This window comes from Neopsephotus bourkii, unplaced genomic scaffold (assembly GCF_033783945.1).
Source record: "Neopsephotus bourkii isolate Nb327-2 ecotype Australia unplaced genomic scaffold, CSIRO-AGI_Nbou_v1 NB_1374, whole genome shotgun sequence".
NCBI lineage: Eukaryota > Metazoa > Chordata > Aves > Psittaciformes > Psittacidae > Neopsephotus > Neopsephotus bourkii.
This window is the reverse complement of record NW_026901853.1, coordinates 60,259-77,383: the sequence shown is the minus strand read 5'-3', so window position 1 is coordinate 77,383 and position 17,125 is coordinate 60,259. Positions and strand designations below refer to the sequence as shown.

At 52.1% G+C, this 17,125-nt stretch overlaps 1 protein-coding gene across 2 annotated transcripts; it reads left to right on the top strand.

The window, feature by feature from the left end:
* Positions 1 to 8,292: 8,292 nt before the first annotated feature.
* Positions 8,293 to 11,614, top strand: IRX6 (iroquois homeobox 6). Of its 2 annotated transcripts, none has more exons than XM_061367269.1 (5): positions 8,293 to 8,432; positions 9,452 to 9,697; positions 9,885 to 9,994; positions 10,254 to 10,561; positions 10,689 to 11,564. In XM_061367269.1, exons 1-5 carry the CDS (start codon positions 8,388 to 8,390, stop codon positions 11,288 to 11,290), a joined length of 1,311 nt encoding a protein of 436 aa, XP_061223253.1. In that variant the 5' UTR covers positions 8,293 to 8,387; the 3' UTR covers positions 11,291 to 11,564. The 2 variants fall into 2 exon arrangements, with proteins under 2 accessions (XP_061223253.1, XP_061223254.1); XM_061367270.1 differs by lacking the exon at positions 8,293 to 8,432 and having other exon boundaries at positions 9,241 to 9,697; positions 10,689 to 11,165; positions 11,431 to 11,614.
* The last annotated feature ends 5,511 nt before the right edge of the window (positions 11,615 to 17,125 follow it).

Genomic DNA, 17,125 nt, shown 5'->3' with positions numbered 1-17,125 from the left:
AATAATGGACTGAGAATAATATCTCTGTGTGTATATATATAAAAACATAAAACCCAGAACAAGCTAAGGAGAGGATAAACTCTTCCTAAGCACAGTGAATTAATGACTAAAGTAATAAAATTAGAATTAAAAAAAATCAAACTGATACTGTTAAGTCTCTAAAATCCTTTCCAGGATCTCTGATGAGCAGTCATTACTCTGTTCCACAATAAACCATGTCATTTCATTGCCCACAGAGCCTCCCCATGATACAGAAATGAATTACTTTCCGGAGGTTTCCCCACTGTCCCTAGGGAATTTACAACACATTAAATTTAGCTCCTGTATCTCCTCTAAGGCAATATGCAACTCCAGTTACACGCCACTGTGTGCCTTGACCAAGGAGGGAAGTAACTCCAACCTCTGCTACTGCAGACTTGGGAAACCATCTCCCACCTTTGCAGTCCCTTTGCCTGCTCCTTTCCTCCACTGCCCAGGAAGACCCCTGGCAAGCACTGCCTCTCCCAGGGCACCCCCAGACGCTGCATGAGTGCAGCTGGAAGACACCAGCACGCGTCTTACCCACATTGCACAGCCCTTGTCCCACAGCCACATGGCTCGTGGGAGGGAGATGGGATGGCTCTTAGACCCACCTGTGGCTGTGATCACCCTCCTCACAGCTTCATTCTAACATATTTATAAAGTCCACATTGTTTACAAAATGTGATGAATCTTCCAAAGGACACATCTGAAGTTTTTACTCAGCGTCACTTGGGAGACCAGTTACTGACCCTCTTCCTTAGGGCCTCTCTTTTTCTTCTCCATCTGAAAGGCGGAGGCCAAATCCCATTTCCAAAAGTAAAACAGGCCCCAGCATACAAATTCAATGTGCTTCCAACAAATCTCATGCCCCTAAATCATCCATGGAATGAAGCCACCTCCATGACAGGCTTGCTGAAAAATGTTATCCACAGGTGTTTGGGTTTTATTTAAAGTTCATTGCTGATTATTACTTCCTAGTAGAAATAATGGTGCCTTCTCATTTTGAAAGTGAATCAGTGAAAACATATACCCTTTTATGAGTTAAACTGTTTGAAATAACTTTTAAACAATTACTCAACTTATCTGAAGTTTCTTTCATGGGATTGAAGGGTTTTCCTGTATCAAATTATCTGGATTTCTCATGGATTGTGCATTTCTCAAAAACTCCCTGTTTTCAGATTAAAGACAGAAAGGATAGAAAGGACACAATACAAAAAAAAAATAAAAAGTAAAGAAAAATATTTTAAATATTAATGACTAAGGGAGAAATGGAAACACATTAAAGGCAAATGTGAGAGCTTTTAAATATGTTATTAAAATTGATTTATAAATGAGACTCTTCTTTAACCAAGTGCTTTAGCCTTCACTACTTATTTCCTTCTGATGTCTCTCCAAGCATTGGTGTCACCACCCAAAACGTATGGTATTAAGGAAAAACATCCAGAAAATAACTAGGCTGGCAATGGCTGTGGACTGTTCAAACAGAAAAACATCATTATATTAAGACTTTCAGTGAATGAGATGAGCAGTTGGCTATTTTCAATAGCTGCAAAACCCTAGGCACTTGCAAGACATCTGTCCCAGGTCAGGCTGGAGGCTGATGGGGTTCACGGGCTGGGACACAGCCAGGGGCTACTCTGCTCACGCCACTGCAGCATAAAGCTGCAGTCAAGTCCACAAATGCAGGCGCATTTTATTTACAGGGGCAGAAAAAGATATTTGCATTTCTATCCTCCTCCTCCCTCTCCCTCCACATGGAACTCACACTCATCAGCAGTTGGGCTCTGAGCACTGATCCACACACAAGGGAAACCAAAGCAGCACACCCACTGAAAAGTGTCTGCAGGCTGATGGTGAAGGACTGGGGAAGCCCATTCTGTGCAGCCTGGATGTGAACCCATACGCAGCGTACAGCGTTCCACAATTCCCCTCTCTCCTTGTGCACCACATCTCAAGTTCAAACAAATTACCCCAGGAGCCTGCATTTTTAGGATGTATCTTTTAGATGTGCAACAGAGGCTATGTGACAAAACCAGCCACAAGCAGCATGTGAGGCCGTAGGACTCCCAGGTCACATTTTATTAAAGGACACAGTAGCAGATGAGTATTGCACAAACAGCCCAATTAACATACTCAAAATTGTGGACATTATCTCTGAAAGGAACAAATTTGCGCATGAAATTGTGTAAATTGACAGAAAGTGCTAGCATATGTTTAATAAATTACTATTTATTTAATCTTAGATATACAAAACATTTTCTTTTAAAGCTGGTATCCATCATAAGCCACAACGTTATAGGTGAAAAAAACAAACAGAAATATAAAACATCACTAAGAACTATAGATCTTGTATGCTAGATTTTGTGGCAAGAATCGTCCACAAAACTCATTCTGAATGTCCTCATAAGATCCTTTTTATAGCAGGTTATGAATCATCACATGGTATCTTTAAATGGATGATCAATACTATATTTTCCCATAAAACGTTTGGTTTGAAATCTGATTTTAAGTGCATTAGAGTTCTTGTGCACTGAATGAGTGAGTGTCATAATAAATTGTCATCAAATATGAAAGAAATACAGCTTAGATTAATTGCCATATTTATTTATGAGTCTATAAAATACATTCTGAAAGTCCTGGCACATTTTTGGGATACCAGCTTGAACTTTCAAGAAAGTTAAAAGCATTAAACGAGACTGAAAGTAGATTTATTATTAGAATGTTTTTAATTGCAGTTTCTATCAGTTTCAACAGGTATTAGAATGGCTGTGCCCTTAATGGCCATGTCTCGTGTTTTTTCTTTAAAAATTATATACTTTCCATAATTTTATTGATTTTATAAGATTTATTATAGATTAGTGCTGCTTGTGTGTGAAAGCACAAGTGGTCTCAGCTTCCCCATATTGGCTACGGATGACCCATCACTGCAGCAGCTCCTCTGCAGTGCCCCCCCAGCATCAGCACTACCTGAAGCACCAAGGCAAGACCAGGGAAAAACCTTAGTTACCTGAAGGCCACCAGCAGAAGGGTCCTCAGCCAGCTTCCCAGCAGGTCCTGTTCTGCTCTCATTTCTACAGATGCAAAAGGGAGTTAATTCAGTCAGGATTTGGAGGGGAAGTCAAGCAGAGCCCCTTTTCTCAGACATTAACAAAGAGGCACAAAGGACAACTGATTTGGTGGGCCTTGGAACTGGTCTTAAGTATTTTCTAGGTTTGCAGTAAATCATAAGCTCCCTGCATTTCTAATGTACAATAAACACAAATAGATTTTTGTAAATTACAAATGATAGTAAGTAAGTAAATAAGGAAGCCATGTTAAATAAAGCTCATAAGTTGTGACAATTCTTGGAAAATAAGACACTATTGCCTTATTTGAAAGCACCAGGCTATTTAAAAAATAGAACCTCGAAATTACAGCAACAGACTAGTTAATGGAACATAACTGTCACTCACTGCCACAAAACAGAAATGACAAACTATACCTAAGGTGATATTAAATTAAAACACTTCAGTTTGGCAGCCAAATAATTCCTGCATACCAACTGCATATCTGCTGATATAAAGGTCATGGAAGCATAGCACTGCTTAGTGGTTAACGGAACCTGGTGAGCCCAGTATCATCCTCAAGCTGTGGCACAACAGCAAGGCCTTGTTAATAAATAAATAAATAAATACAGACGAAGGAAAAAAACATTAAAAATATTTCTATTGGTTTTACTAGAAACTGAATGCAGGGAGGGCTCAGCCTGGGACAGAACTGTGTTGCTGCCTCAGCCCTCCCGCTATAAATTCCCCATATTTCAGCAAAACACAAACTACTCCTCAGGGGTGAAGCTCTCTCCCATTTTGTGTAAACCTATCTTCACCAGATGAAGTCACACCTCACAGAATAATCTACAGAGAAACCTACAAAAGCTGGAACAGAAGTACTGGACTACCCTGATGCCAAACACTTACAAAAGAAGTATCTCCTCATCAGCTAAGTACAGTTTCAGAAGCCAGGTTTAGTGATGGCCCCAGATCCAAGGGAAAACCCCACCCAGGAGCATGGGGAAGGTCCACATGTGGCTTCCACCCACTTGGCCACCTCCAGGCACAGAAAGGCCCAGACTGAAGCCCCAGGTCCAGCCATACTCCAACTCCAGGAACACTCAAACCAAACATTTTGCAGCCATCTCCCAAAACTTAATCACGGCCAACACAGTGATGATCTGAGATTCAGCAAATCCATAGGTCATTGTAACAGTGATGATGGGTACCAAGCGGAGCTGCCAGTCCTCCACTTGAGAAGAGTCATGAAGATTAGGCCACCACAGACTGTCAGGAAGAAGCAGCTGTCAGGTGAAGGAGTCCATGCAGAAGTGGGGCTTAGGGATCCCCACAAATGGTAATATTACCCTCATGTGTTTCCTGACAAAATTTGAAATGGCTCTTGCTTAACCATCCATTTAAATAAGAAGGTCTAGAGAAACAATGGAAAGGCCCACCCATGTATTTAACGTTATACATACCAAAACCATAGCAAAAGTGTATTAACTCCTATATACATAACTCTCCAGAAATCCACGGACCTCTCTTTTGGAGGTTCCTCTCAGAAGACAAGTGTCCAAAGGCAATCACAGTTATTCCTGATGTATTCCAAAAGTGATCTAAAAATCAAATCTGTGTTCGCTTTGGCCTTCAGCTGAAAAGATATCACGTTACCTCAGCAATTATACCTCACCCCCTAAATCTGGGTATGTCCCATGCTGCATTGGGCCAATTCTCCCCTCTGCCTCAAAGATAGTTCTATTTTGTGCTTGTATGTTAAGCAAATAAAACGCTTTATCTTCAAGAAGATATTAATCTTAATATTGTCCTAATTTGTTTCGTCTTTTTCTGCCTCTCATGCAAAAATAAGTCTTGATAATAGTCACTGATAAGGACAGTAACCAGCAAGCTCCACAATAAGCCATCATATGCACTATTTTAGTTTGTCAAAACAATTAGTGTTCATTTTGGCTTTATTCAGTTAAATCTGTAGTGACTGATCAGTTTAAATTATGTATTAGGCTGCCCAGCTGTACTTGTTTATTCATGCATGGACCTGAAGAGTTTTCATTTTCTCAGTACAAAAAAAGCAACAGCCAAAATGTCCCCCGTACTCTAAAATATAAAGGCACTTTCTTCTCAGCCCCATTTCTGCTCCATAGTTTTGAAGCCATTCTTCTTACCCTGCTTATTTCAATTAACCTGTTACCACATCCACAGTTATTGGCAGCCACATTTGCAGCAGCAGAAAGCACATACTGTTACTTTTACCCCTTGCAATTAACTCCCGAGCAAAGCAGTATCGGAGCTAAACCAAATGATGTTGATTTTAAAAGGATCAAAAATCGCATTACAGGCTGCATTTAAACTCCTGCCTTGCTTGAAGAGGAACTGCTCGCAGGAGTGCTTACAGTTAAACCTCACACTCCTCGCTTTCAAGAACAGAAGTTTATGAATCAAGAGAGCTGGTTTTCCGTTTTTGCTCATGTTTATAAGCAGAGAGTCCTTGCTAGAATGCCCGGGAGAAGGCACTGCATGCCGGGGGCGGGGAGGGGGGGGGGGGGAGGGCGGCGGATGATACACTTGTATGCAGGGGGAGAGACGACACAGATTTAGATAAAGGAAAGCAAAACCTGCAGTGACCATGTACAGCATCAGTTATGTTTTTCCACTACACGGTGGATGAGCAGAATGGAAATCTGGCTGTTGAAGCTGTTTCCCTCTGATGAAAAAAAGAATGTGGATTGCACACTCCTTCCCCAGAGCTGCCTCCATCAAGCCAGGTTCAAGAACCTGGTAATGGAAGGTTTTGCCAATATTTACAAATCACAGAAAGATATTCTGGCAGCTCTGACATGATGAGTGCGGTCATTCAGTGACAGACTGACAGGGTGAATGGTGGCAGGGCTCACAATGGCACAAACAGCCAGAGTTTGAATCCTCCCAAAGAGCTGGGGAGCAAGGCAGAACTTGTATTCATTAATGTGAATGCCAGTTAATATCCCAAGTTGTGAGAGCAACTAAAAGGGTCACCCACGTGTCTCTTCAGCATGTATAGCACAAAGTATGCTACAGAAACATGTGTAGGGCAGAGAGGTGTGAGTGGAGAGAGCTGGGTGGCAAAAGGCCACCTCTCAGAGCCAGACTCAAGTACAACGTACCTGACAGGTAACAGATCTGCTTTCAAATTGATTGCACACAACAAAGATTGCACTGATCTGCATTAGGTCTGTTACAGAAGTGCTTTTGCAGTTTTGGTGGCTGCTCTGCTGGGCACATGGGCGAGGGCGAGGGCCCCACATGCAACATGCCTACACACATAGGGTGACAGCAACTGCTCCCATGGGCTCTGAGCACAGTAGGAGAAGGCACACAGCTACTCTTGTTCCTCCCTTAATTCAGCAAATAATGTAGTAAGTGCTCTGGTGAAAATACTTGAATTTTGCTGAATTAAGTGCTTTAGAGCAAGTGGTTTTATTACTTTATAATTAGCATAATTTCCCTCATAGGGATTCTTGCAATTAAATAATTAGCAGTAATGTTACCCAAAGGTGTTCTTTAATGAATTTCTTACGGTACTGCCCCCGTTAACGAAAGCTGAAAGGGCTCGGTTTCAAGCCGCCCGAACGCTCCCTTCTCTCGCCAACTCACGGGACGTCGGAAGAGGCTGTCGCCCTTTACGCCGGGCCAGGCCGCTCGCCCCGGCGGGGCGGGCACAGCGCGGCCGCCTCGGTGCCCTGCTCATCCCGACGGCGCAGCTGAGGAGCAGCGGCCGGGGAGAAGCCCCGACAGTGCCCTGCTCCGCCAGGGGCCGCGCACCGCAGGGCCGCCCCGCGACAGCACCCGTGAGGGCAGCACCTCGGGCCGGGACCGGCCGCGCCGCGGCCCCGCGCACCGCTCGCGGCTCGCCAGCGCCACCCGTCGGGGAACGGGGCGGCGGTGGAGAGGGGCCGCTCCGGCGGGGAAGGGCACCGGCACTGCCGCGGGGCTGCCCGCAGTAGGGCTGGCCCCGGCCTGCCCGGGCCAAGAGCCGCCGGAACGGGGAATTTGTTGTTTTTTTATCTTTCTTTTCTTTTTTAATTGGCGCTGGCGGGACACAGTGCGCGGCCGGGCCCGGGAGCCCCCGAGCCGGGGAGGAGGGAGGAAAGGAAAGCCCCATTTACTGCCCGGGGATCTCGCCTCAAAGGCAAATTTGCACTATGTAAGTCGCTAGTTAAACAAGGGCGTTTCCATTTGTTAATTGATGTAATTACGCCGTAGCAATAACGGGCAGGCCGGGATGCAAGCAGGCATCCATCCACCCATCACCTCAACACTGACCCTCCGCTGCCCCGCCCCCCCACCCTCCCGGTGGGACCGGTTCGGATCTAGGTAAGGAATGGACTCCTCGCTCCTCACTCGTTAGGGATGGAGGCTGCGGGCTGTCCCCGGCCCTCTCCCGGCCATAGCCGCTGCCGGCGCAGCCAGTGCAAGCCGTGCGGGCCGAGGTCCGACCCCGCTCCTGCGGCCATGGGCGGTCGGGAAGGGCTACAGGGAAGCCGGAGAGGAGCACGGCCAGCCGTAGCCACCATAAACGCAGAGCCCGGCCCAGTAGGTGTGACCCGGGGTAGTGCCTGCCCGAGCACTGAGGCCGGGGGGTGCCCCGCACGGCCGCGGCCTCCGCTACCCCTGCCTGCAGCGGAAGGGGGCACGGCGGGAGGAGGGGGCGACGCGACCTCCCCCCCTTCTATATAATTTATTTCCCCTACAACAAATGTGGATTGTGTTTAAAAAAGCGAAAAGAGAAGAGGCCGCCCGGCCCCTGCCTGCCCCGTGCCCCGCAGCGCAGCGCCCCAGCACCACGGAACAAGTGTTGCGGGTGCTGCCCGCTCCTGCCCAGCGCTGCCTGCTCTGCCGGCAGAGCCGTGACGTCACCCCGCTCCTCGCCCACCGAGGAACGCTAAAGACCTATAGAGCAGAAAATAATACAACAAGCAAGCTCCGTGTCTTGCAAGTCCTACGTGATTTCCCCCCCCCCCCCCCTTCCCCTTGGAAAAAGCCCCTTTGCGCTTAAACTCTCTATACATGTGGAGTGGCTTTTCAAAGTCCCGCTATACAAACATATTTATTACGAGCGATGGGGAGCGGGGGGGTAGCCTAGTTTTTTAACCCAGGCACCCCCCTCCCTCTCAGATGTCTGGCAGCTCTTCTTAAGTGCAATCATCTATAATTGAGGGGAAAAAAAAAAAAGCCATACGTGGAAATGTGTGTGTGAGAAGGTGCATCTTGAAGAGGGGTTTAGTTACAATCGATCTTGGGGGGGAAATATTGCCTATGGTCCAAAAATAAGGAGCGACTATGTCCTTCTCCCAGTTCGGATACCCCTACAGCACCACTTCACAGGTAAGGCGAGTGAGCAGCACTCACTTTTGTTTAGATTCCGCTGCTGCTGTCCAGATGTCTTGTTCCCCCTCCCTTTTATTCTTCCCTTTCCCTTACTTAGAGTTTTTTTTTTTTTTTAAAGGGCACATCTGGAGCCTTTTTAAAAAAAATGTGCGTGTGTGTTTATGTCTCGTTTGTGTTGTGTTAGGCTTAAACAAGTAACTCGCCGTGTGTACAGCAAAGGCGTTTAGGAAACCTGTGCTTCCCCCTCCCCCTCCCTCCACCGTTCACTTTTAAGTGCAACAAACAAATAAATAACATCAGTCCCGGCTGCGCGCGGGCGCGGAAGGTGCGCGGGCAGAAGGACCGCCGCTTTGCGGGGTCTGCCCGCCGGATCCGCTCTGTGCCGTCCCCTCTACCCTTCCTCCCCGACCGGTCCTTTCCCTGAGTTTTGTTGGGAGTTTTTTTTCTCCCCCGTACGATTTCGGAAGGACACCTCCTGCACATCCCCACCCAGGCCTGCGTTAACCAAATCGTCGCTATAGGTACCTCGAGTCACCATTTATTTGGGTAGAATTATTTATACACCGTAATCACTGCAAGATGTGCCTCCCGCTCTTGGGAAGTTAGCTGTCCCCTTGAACTTACTGAAATCAAATGTCTTCGATTGCGTTAGCTGGCATTTACTGCTTTGTGTATTGTCAAGTTAACTGTAATCGCAACGTCTTGGCTTTAAATCAATGCGAACGGACCGAGCGGGAAGTGAGAGAAGGAGCCGTACGGATCTTTTGCCATTCTCGAGAGCAGTTATTTTCTTCAAGTTTTGTCTGCTTGATTAATCGTGTTCCCTTCCCAAGTGCTCCCGCTTCCCATTCCGTTTATTTCCCGGTTTCTATAATTAGTTGCCCCAGCTCTGATTTCCTACCCCCTTTGTCACCCCCTCCGCACACACACAGACACACACGCTCCTCGAGTCCCCGCGATGGGGCTGCCTCGACAGTCACTCGGCACCGTCCCGCTCTCTCCTCTGCTTCCCGCAGTTCTTCGTGTCCGGCAACCCCACCATGACCTGCTGCGAGGCTGCGCCCCGCTCTGCGCCGGATACCTCCCAGGGGCCGGCCTCCGCCTCCCTCTGCTGCGCCTCGTACGAGAGCCGGCTGCTGCCGCCGGGCCGCGCCGAGCTCAGTGCGGCGCTGGGCATGTACGGTGCCCCGATCGCCGCCGGCCAGGGCTACGGCAGCTACCTGCCCTACGGCACCGAGCCCGCCGCGCTCTACTCCGCGCTGGTGAGTGCCCGCCCGCCGCAGATGGGGATGGGAATGGGGATGAGAGCAAGAGGCGGCAAACTTCGCGGTCAGCAGTTGATGGAGGGTCGGGGGCGGTTGAAGGGACTTGGCTGCCGCGGTGACTCGGGCGGCAGGGGGCCAGGGCTCCTCTCCTGCTCGACGCCGAAAGCTGCCGCTTCCCTTGCAGAACCCCCAGTATGAAATCAAGGACGGCGCCGGCACGTTGCACTCGGGAATCGCGCAGTCCGCTGCCTACTACTCCTACGATCATTCCTTCGGGCAGTACCAGTACGACAGGTAAAGCCCCTTTGATCAGCGCCCGACAGCGTTAGCATCCCCCTGCGAGGCACAGACCGACATCAAAAGGTACCGGAGGGGGAGGAGGGAACTCCGACCTGACAAACTCGAGGCGCTCCGGGACCACCAGTCAGTTAAAATCACACCTTGGAGCTCTGGCGGGAGGGCAGGGCCACACCGGCCTCCTGCGGGTCCCGGCCGGGTCCAGGGGTTCATGCCGCGCTCTGCCGGCTTCCCCTTCCTAACCCTCTCCCTGCAGGTATGGGACAGTGGATTTCAGTGGCTCGGCCAGACGCAAAAACGCAACGCGGGAGACGACGAGCACCCTCAAGACCTGGCTGTACGAGCACCGAAAAAACCCCTACCCCACCAAAGGAGAGAAAATCATGCTGGCCATCATCACCAAAATGACCCTGACCCAAGTGTCCACTTGGTTTGCTAACGCCAGAAGGAGGCTCAAGAAAGAAAACAAAATGACCTGGTCTCCCAAGAACAAAGCGGGGGAAGAGAAGAAAGAACCAACCCCGCGGGAAGAGGAGGAGTACAGCGCGGAGGGCGAAGGCAGAGGTAGGCGGGAGAGGCCGGACAGGCGCCTCGAGGTACCTCGAAGTGGCGGCCGATCTCAAGGCCCCCCAGCTTCCCGCACCCGTACTAACGCCCTGGCGCCCCTCCTCCCCGCTATGTGTCCGAGCAGAGCAGAAGAAGTGCAAAGAGGACAAGGAGCTGCAGTTCAGCGACCTGGAGGAGGCGGAGGAGGAGGAAGAGGAGGAGGCGGGGAAGCCGGAGAAGGGCCGGGCCAGCTCCCTGCAGGCAGCCCCCAGCATCGCTGCGGCGCTTCCCGAGGCTCTGCGGAGCGAGTGCAGCCTGCCCGGCTCCTTCCGCGCCTTGCCCTGCGCAAAGGCCCCCGCTGCGGACTTCGCACCCCCCGCCCTGTCCGCCCCGCCACTGCCCTACGTGTCCGCGGAGAAGCCGCGCATCTGGTCGCTGGCGCGCACCGCCGGGGCCAGCGCTGCGCGCAGGGGCAGCCCCGAGGGCGGCGGCGCGGCGGGGGAGCAGCCCCTGCCCGCCAAGGCCTTCCGGAGCTCCGCTTTCAACCTGCAGCCGCTCCCGCAGAGCTGCGCGTCCCATCGCGGCCTGGGGGAGTCATGCCAGTACGCGGCGGCGGGCGAAGGTACCCGCGGCGGCGGGGCCGCGGGGACGGGCGGGCCGGGCCGGGACACAAGGCGCGGCGTGAGCCCGCCTTCGGCTGACAACCTCCGTATAATCGCCTCGGGCCCGGAGTGGCGGCGGCGTTAAGCCGGGCCCAGGTGTCAGGCAGGCGCGGGTCCGTGTCCCCCAGCGGTGCAGACGCCAAGGCCTCGCCGCTGCAGGCGAGTAGGCAGGGGAGGGCTGCTGGGCCGGGCCCGGCCCACTGCGAGCCGCTTGTGTCTGTGCAGGCTTCGGGCGGGGCGCCAAGGGCGGCCCGGGAAGCTCCGAGCTGGGCGTGCCGTGCCTGGACAGGCTGCGGACGGCGTTCCGGCCGGTGCTGCGGTGGTGAGGTAGGTGACGGGCCGGCTGCTGAGCCGACCCCGCACCAAGCGCCAGCTCGTCCGCAAAGCACTGGGGGCACCGTTCTGCCCTACTCCCCGGGGAGGGCCGGCGAGACCGCCGGGGAAAGGCTCATAACCGCTTCTCCCTCCCGCAGGGCCGCCTGCCCTTTCCTGAGCGGTGGTGACGAGGCTGTGCTTCAACGAGACTCTCGGCTTGACACAACGAAAGCAAGCTCTCCCTGGCCCAGCGGCTACCTCTCCGGCCACAAGCCCGTTGCTCTGCCATCGTCGGGACAAGGACCCGCTGCTCACCGGGGGGCGAGGGGCGGCGGGCGGAGCGGTTCCCCGCGGGACCGGCCCCCCGCCCCCGTTGGTTCAACACCCCCAGAAACACCTCTGCCACAACAAAAGCAACAAAAAGACTGATGTCCCTTTGTTCCCCACGTCGTGGTTTGTTTCTCCTTATCCCTCTTTCCCAGCTCAGGGCGCAGCTGCCCGCGGCCGCTCCGCGCCGTCCCGTGGAGGGAGGAGCGGTGCAGGTCATGCCGAGCGGTTTCTTTTCTGTGGCTGTAATAGCGCTGAAAGTATTTTCAGAGTTCTCAATAAACACGGGTGAACTGACCGCCGTGAAGCCTCCCTGTGACTCCGGGAGCGCTTTAGCCGGGAGCGGCCCCAGCACCGGAGCAGGACGTTGTTAGTGGGTCAGCGCTGTCGGTCAGTCAAAAGAGCAGTACTGCACTTTACAGGACAGACGGGAAAGGGAAACTGTATCTCCGCATTATTTCTGTTTAATTAAAAGTGTCATCAAACACTTTGTGTTCAGACTAATAAACTAAGCAGGGATGAGGAAATAATGTTTCTTTGTACCTGTCTCTAGAAGCAGTGGCAATAATTTAGATTAATAACTGTGGTAATTAAGAGGTCATCTATATATCAACCCGATACCTGCTATTTCCGAGTTCACCGGGGTCAACATTTACATTAAGTCACTTGTGGTCAATAGAGTCCAATGAATTCTGCCTTAATAAATCAGGGAAATCAATCTTGAATATTGAGAAGACTTCTGTATGTTTACCAAAGGCTACCAAGACAAGTGGGGCTGGGAGTCCTCTCTGTTTGTGACCGGAGAAGCAGCAGGTCAATGTTGGGAGAGGTGGCTGAGGCCGTCCGGGACTGTGGAGAGGAACGGAGCAGCCACGGGCTGGGCGAACCCGTCTAAGGCTGCGAACTGGGCGGTTTTGCAGGAGCCAGGGCAGGACAAGGTCCGGCCGGGAGCAGGACAGGGGCAGCGAGCGGCACAGGTGCGGCCGGGATAAGGGCCGGCAGCGCCGCCACAGCCGCCGGCCTCGGGGCTTTCCCTCGGCCAAAACACGCTTGGGCAACCGGCGGTGCAGGAGCCGCAGTCTGTTGCAGTGACCCGCAGCTTAGCGTAAGGAAAATTAAGCTGAGAAAAGAAAACATTATTTCAAGTCGGATTTGAAGGATTAAGACTTGTAATAAAGAGTATTCGGCCCTTTCGAAGGGTTCCTGCAAGGCGACCTCTCCGCCCCTCCTATGCCGTGGGAAGAAGGCGCCGGTTCCCCACGCGTGTCCGTAGCGACAGGGCCGTGACCCGCTCCCCGCCATGTCCCGGCTGCCTCTGCGCAGGCCGCGGGGGAGCGAACCGGGTCCCTCTGGCCCGCCGGCCAGGGACTTTGGAAGAGGCTCCCCCGGGAGGCAGCGCGGCAGAGGACCCTGCGGTGCCCACAGGACATGAAACCGTTCGGGCCCGGGGGGCGCAGAAATTCCCCGCGCTGCCGGTCCTGCCCGGCAGCGGCGACCCCAGGAGTGGGTAAGTAGCCGGGTGCGGGCTTTGGGGTCTTCTGAAAGCAGGCACGGAGGTGACCTCCAGGATTCTTAAGACTTCTTTAATTTTTAGTCCCCTTTTATTAAAGGTCAAGCGAGAGAGATGGAGATTATCCCGCCTGCCCAGGACTCCCCTGCAATCTGTCACGCCGGCAAGATATGTATAGCAAATCTCTCCAAATATAATCTCCAGGAATCATATTCCGAATACTGTGTTGATTAAAACACAGGAGATTGATGGAGAAGTAATAGCGGGAGCGGACCCTGTGAGCGCCCAGACACAAAACTAAACTAACGGGCTCGCCTGTGTATGAGGAGGACAAATTCAGCGTCTTTAACGCCACGGTAAACATACTTTGACCGTCCTCTGGCCGGGCTCTGCCGCGAGCTGGGCTTTCCAATGCCGATGAGCACTGTGGGTTCAGCTCGGGATGTCCCCCGGGCGCTGAGCCACCGTCTAGCGGGGAACTCGCGCACGCTCTCGGGACGACGCGGGGAGTTGTGCCCGGCGGGGCTGGGAAAGCGCCGACGGCCAGAGCAAGCTCCCCGCAGCCCTGGCGCTCAGCCCGCCCCTGGCGAGGCACAGCCAGAGGCGCAAGGCGGCATATCCCGGAGCTGAGAAACTGCCGGAGAGCAGCATTCACCTCTCCGGCCAATTCCATAATCAAGGGCCGGGGTTACCCCTTTCCAGCCTCCCCGCATCGCCCCCAATTAGCCCCGCAGCGGCGGGGGCCGGGGCGGCGGTGGTGAGAAGTTTCTAAGCAGGAGCTGCCGTGCCCGTGTCCCGCTCCGGAGCGGCGGGGCCGCCCCCACACACCCCACTGCGCCCGCTCAAAAGCAGCGCGGCCGCGGGGCCGCCGCCGCGCTCCCTAATGAACTTTGTTCAGAGACAATTACGGACTCGGCGGGGGCAAGAGGCCGCGATGAAAAGGCGGCTTTGTGCGGCCGAGACGGCGCGGCTCCCAGGGCACCCCGGCCCTTCCTGCGGCCCCGCGGTGAACCCCCGCCCGGCCCCGCTCCCCGCGGGGGCAGCAGCCCCGGCGCCCGGCCCCCGATCAGCGTAGAGACGGGCTGGTGCCGGCAACGACCGTCGTGGAGCCCGGTTTATCAGCCGGATTCACGAAGTGGTCCCGGCAGAGCAAGGCAGAGATAACAGGGATTCCCCCCTCCCCCACCCTGTCGGAGGGGTTTCTGCCCCGCTTCCGTCCCCGGATGAGCTGCTGCGGCGGGGTCCTGCTTTAGCGTTGATGCACTCAGCAAACTGACCACCGAGCTGGCTAAATCTGATTAAATACACGCCGGAGACACGTGAAATGGTGAGCTTCGGGTGCCTTCAGTAGCAGCTTGGCGGAGAGGAGGAGTGGAAGCGCTGGGCAGTAACCATCTTTCAATTCTTGCTACACCATCCCGTCACCGGTTCTGTCCTCCTCCACCCCTGGTCCTCGGTCACCCGCTGTCAGCACTTCTCTCCTTCCCCGTCCCCCGGGTGGCACAAAACGCGCGGGTGTTCCCCTGGGGAGTGTGGGAACCGCTCCGACTCATGATAAGGCCTGGACGACACAAGGAACCAACTAGATCGGTGCTTCCCAGCTTTGTGAAGCACAACCCTGCTTTCACGAGCACAGCAGAGCAGACACCTCACGTTATTCACGCAGCAGCAGCACATGAGAAGAGTGGCCTGACTCTGAAAATGTCTAGGGCCCCATGTCCCTAGCTGGCTGGTCCTCTAGTGTCTTGCAAGCAAATGTTCTGACCCCTACACACAGGTTTCCCATCCCACATTAAAATGATGATTTTTACTGGCTTTACAGCAGCAACCCGCTTGGATAGCCTTCTTCAAAGGCGGCTACAAGCAGAAACTTTAGCATTATGGGTCTATCAAGGTTATGGAGCAATGGATTGGAGCAAGTAATTCAAAATCATCTCAAAAACTGCCCAAGCAGCTGTGTGGCCAGGTGTCATTTCAGGATCAAAGCATCTGTTAGGGGACAATAATTTTTGCCATTGTATTGCTTTTTTTTTTTTTTTTTTTTACCTACTGTTCATCTGAAAATAAATTACAGGCTAGAGCAGGTGGATACCATTCTGGAATGATTTAATGATTTCTTTAATCTGGATTCTGTTTCAATCTACTTAGCAGGATGAATACTTTTTTTTTAGCCTGAATCCAAAAGCTGTGCTTTTCATCTCGAGAAAATACTCTAATACACTGCTCTGCTGCTGTCAAGGTGTTCTCACTGCTGTTAGTAACCCAGTGGTACTGCTTGCCCAGCTGAAGTGCCTGAGGAGGAAACCTCAAGAAAACAGAGCAGAGGATTTCCATTTTCTCTTCTTCCTTGCTGTCTTCCTAGTGTTTTAGATGTTCTCTGCCTTTCCTGGGATAGTCCCCGGGTAGTACAGTAACTGACTAGCATTCAGTCCCTACCCTTTAAATCTCATTATGTGCAGGTTTAAGAACTCAGACCACTGTTCTCTGGCTTTCCCTCTGGTTAGGACAGCCTTATGTATCCCTGACTGGGAGAGCAAGCAGGGCCGTGGAACCTGAGCAGACTCACAGACTTTGGCTGCAGACACCTATGGATCCACTGACAAGAAATGAGGCCAGGAGTAATTCCAGGGACATTCTCCAAGGCCAGCATCGCATTCCTCAGCGAGCACACCCTAACACAAGACTGTCCTTCTTGAGCAGACAATTTTGCTAAAGAGGGGTTATCAAAAACATTGCCCACTTACTCAGATGTTAATTTCTGAGGTTTGGTTTCAGCTGGAATGAGAGATTTTATGGGAGAGATACTCTCAGGACCTGTAACATGCTGAAGTTCATGAGATAACTCCACACACAGCTGGGTTTGGTGTGCTGATTCCACTGAGGTGGTACCACAGACACAGACAAAATGCTTTTAGACACAGGAGAAGGTTACAGCATATTGGAGGGGCTGTGGTTACCACTGCCAGGATGTTTCCAACTCACGTGCCTGTACTTTTTAGCATAATGGACTAAATTAAGGTAAAAAGGCCTTAAACTTGCTTTACATCCATTAGGCTCAGTATGTGAACAGCAGAACCAGACTTTTGGGGGATTTGTTTTTTAACTCGGCACAGCTCTAAGCATGAGTTTGTTACTGAACAAGACCTGAGTTTATGCCAAAGCACCACCTCATTCATGGAGAGGTACATGTGGAAGAATTCCTGGGTTACCAGACAAGGCATCCAGGTTGGTGAACCTGATATCCAGACTGCCTGGGGTGGCAAAGAAGGAACTTCGTGCCATCAGGCTGTTCAGGTTTCCTCTACACAGACCACATGAGGCACAGTGTTAGGTAATGGGTTAGACGCACAAGGACAATGGCCAGTCAGCAACCTTCCGGGATGCATGCTTCCGAGTTAGATCTTGTTTGTCTAGCCATGTGCTTCACAGCTCTGCATCACCAGCAGTGATTTATTCCGGGGAAGTCTGAAAACCTGCTCAACATGCTCAGCTGGTAAAAGAACAAGTGCTTCATGTACTGCAGGAGGGTAACTTGCTGCTAGCAGGGCTTCGACCTTCCTGATTACACCCTCTTGCAGTGTGCATGGTAGCAGACCTCTCCTGGAGCTCAGTACTGCATGTAAAGCATGTGTCCCTGAGGGTGCGGCTGTGGAGCAGCTCCCCAGAAGGAAAAGTCAGTCATTTGTTCTACCCTCAGGACCACAGAACAAATAAAGCTCTTTTGAGAAGTATAACTGTCAGCAAAGCTGTGATTATAGTAAGAATGGA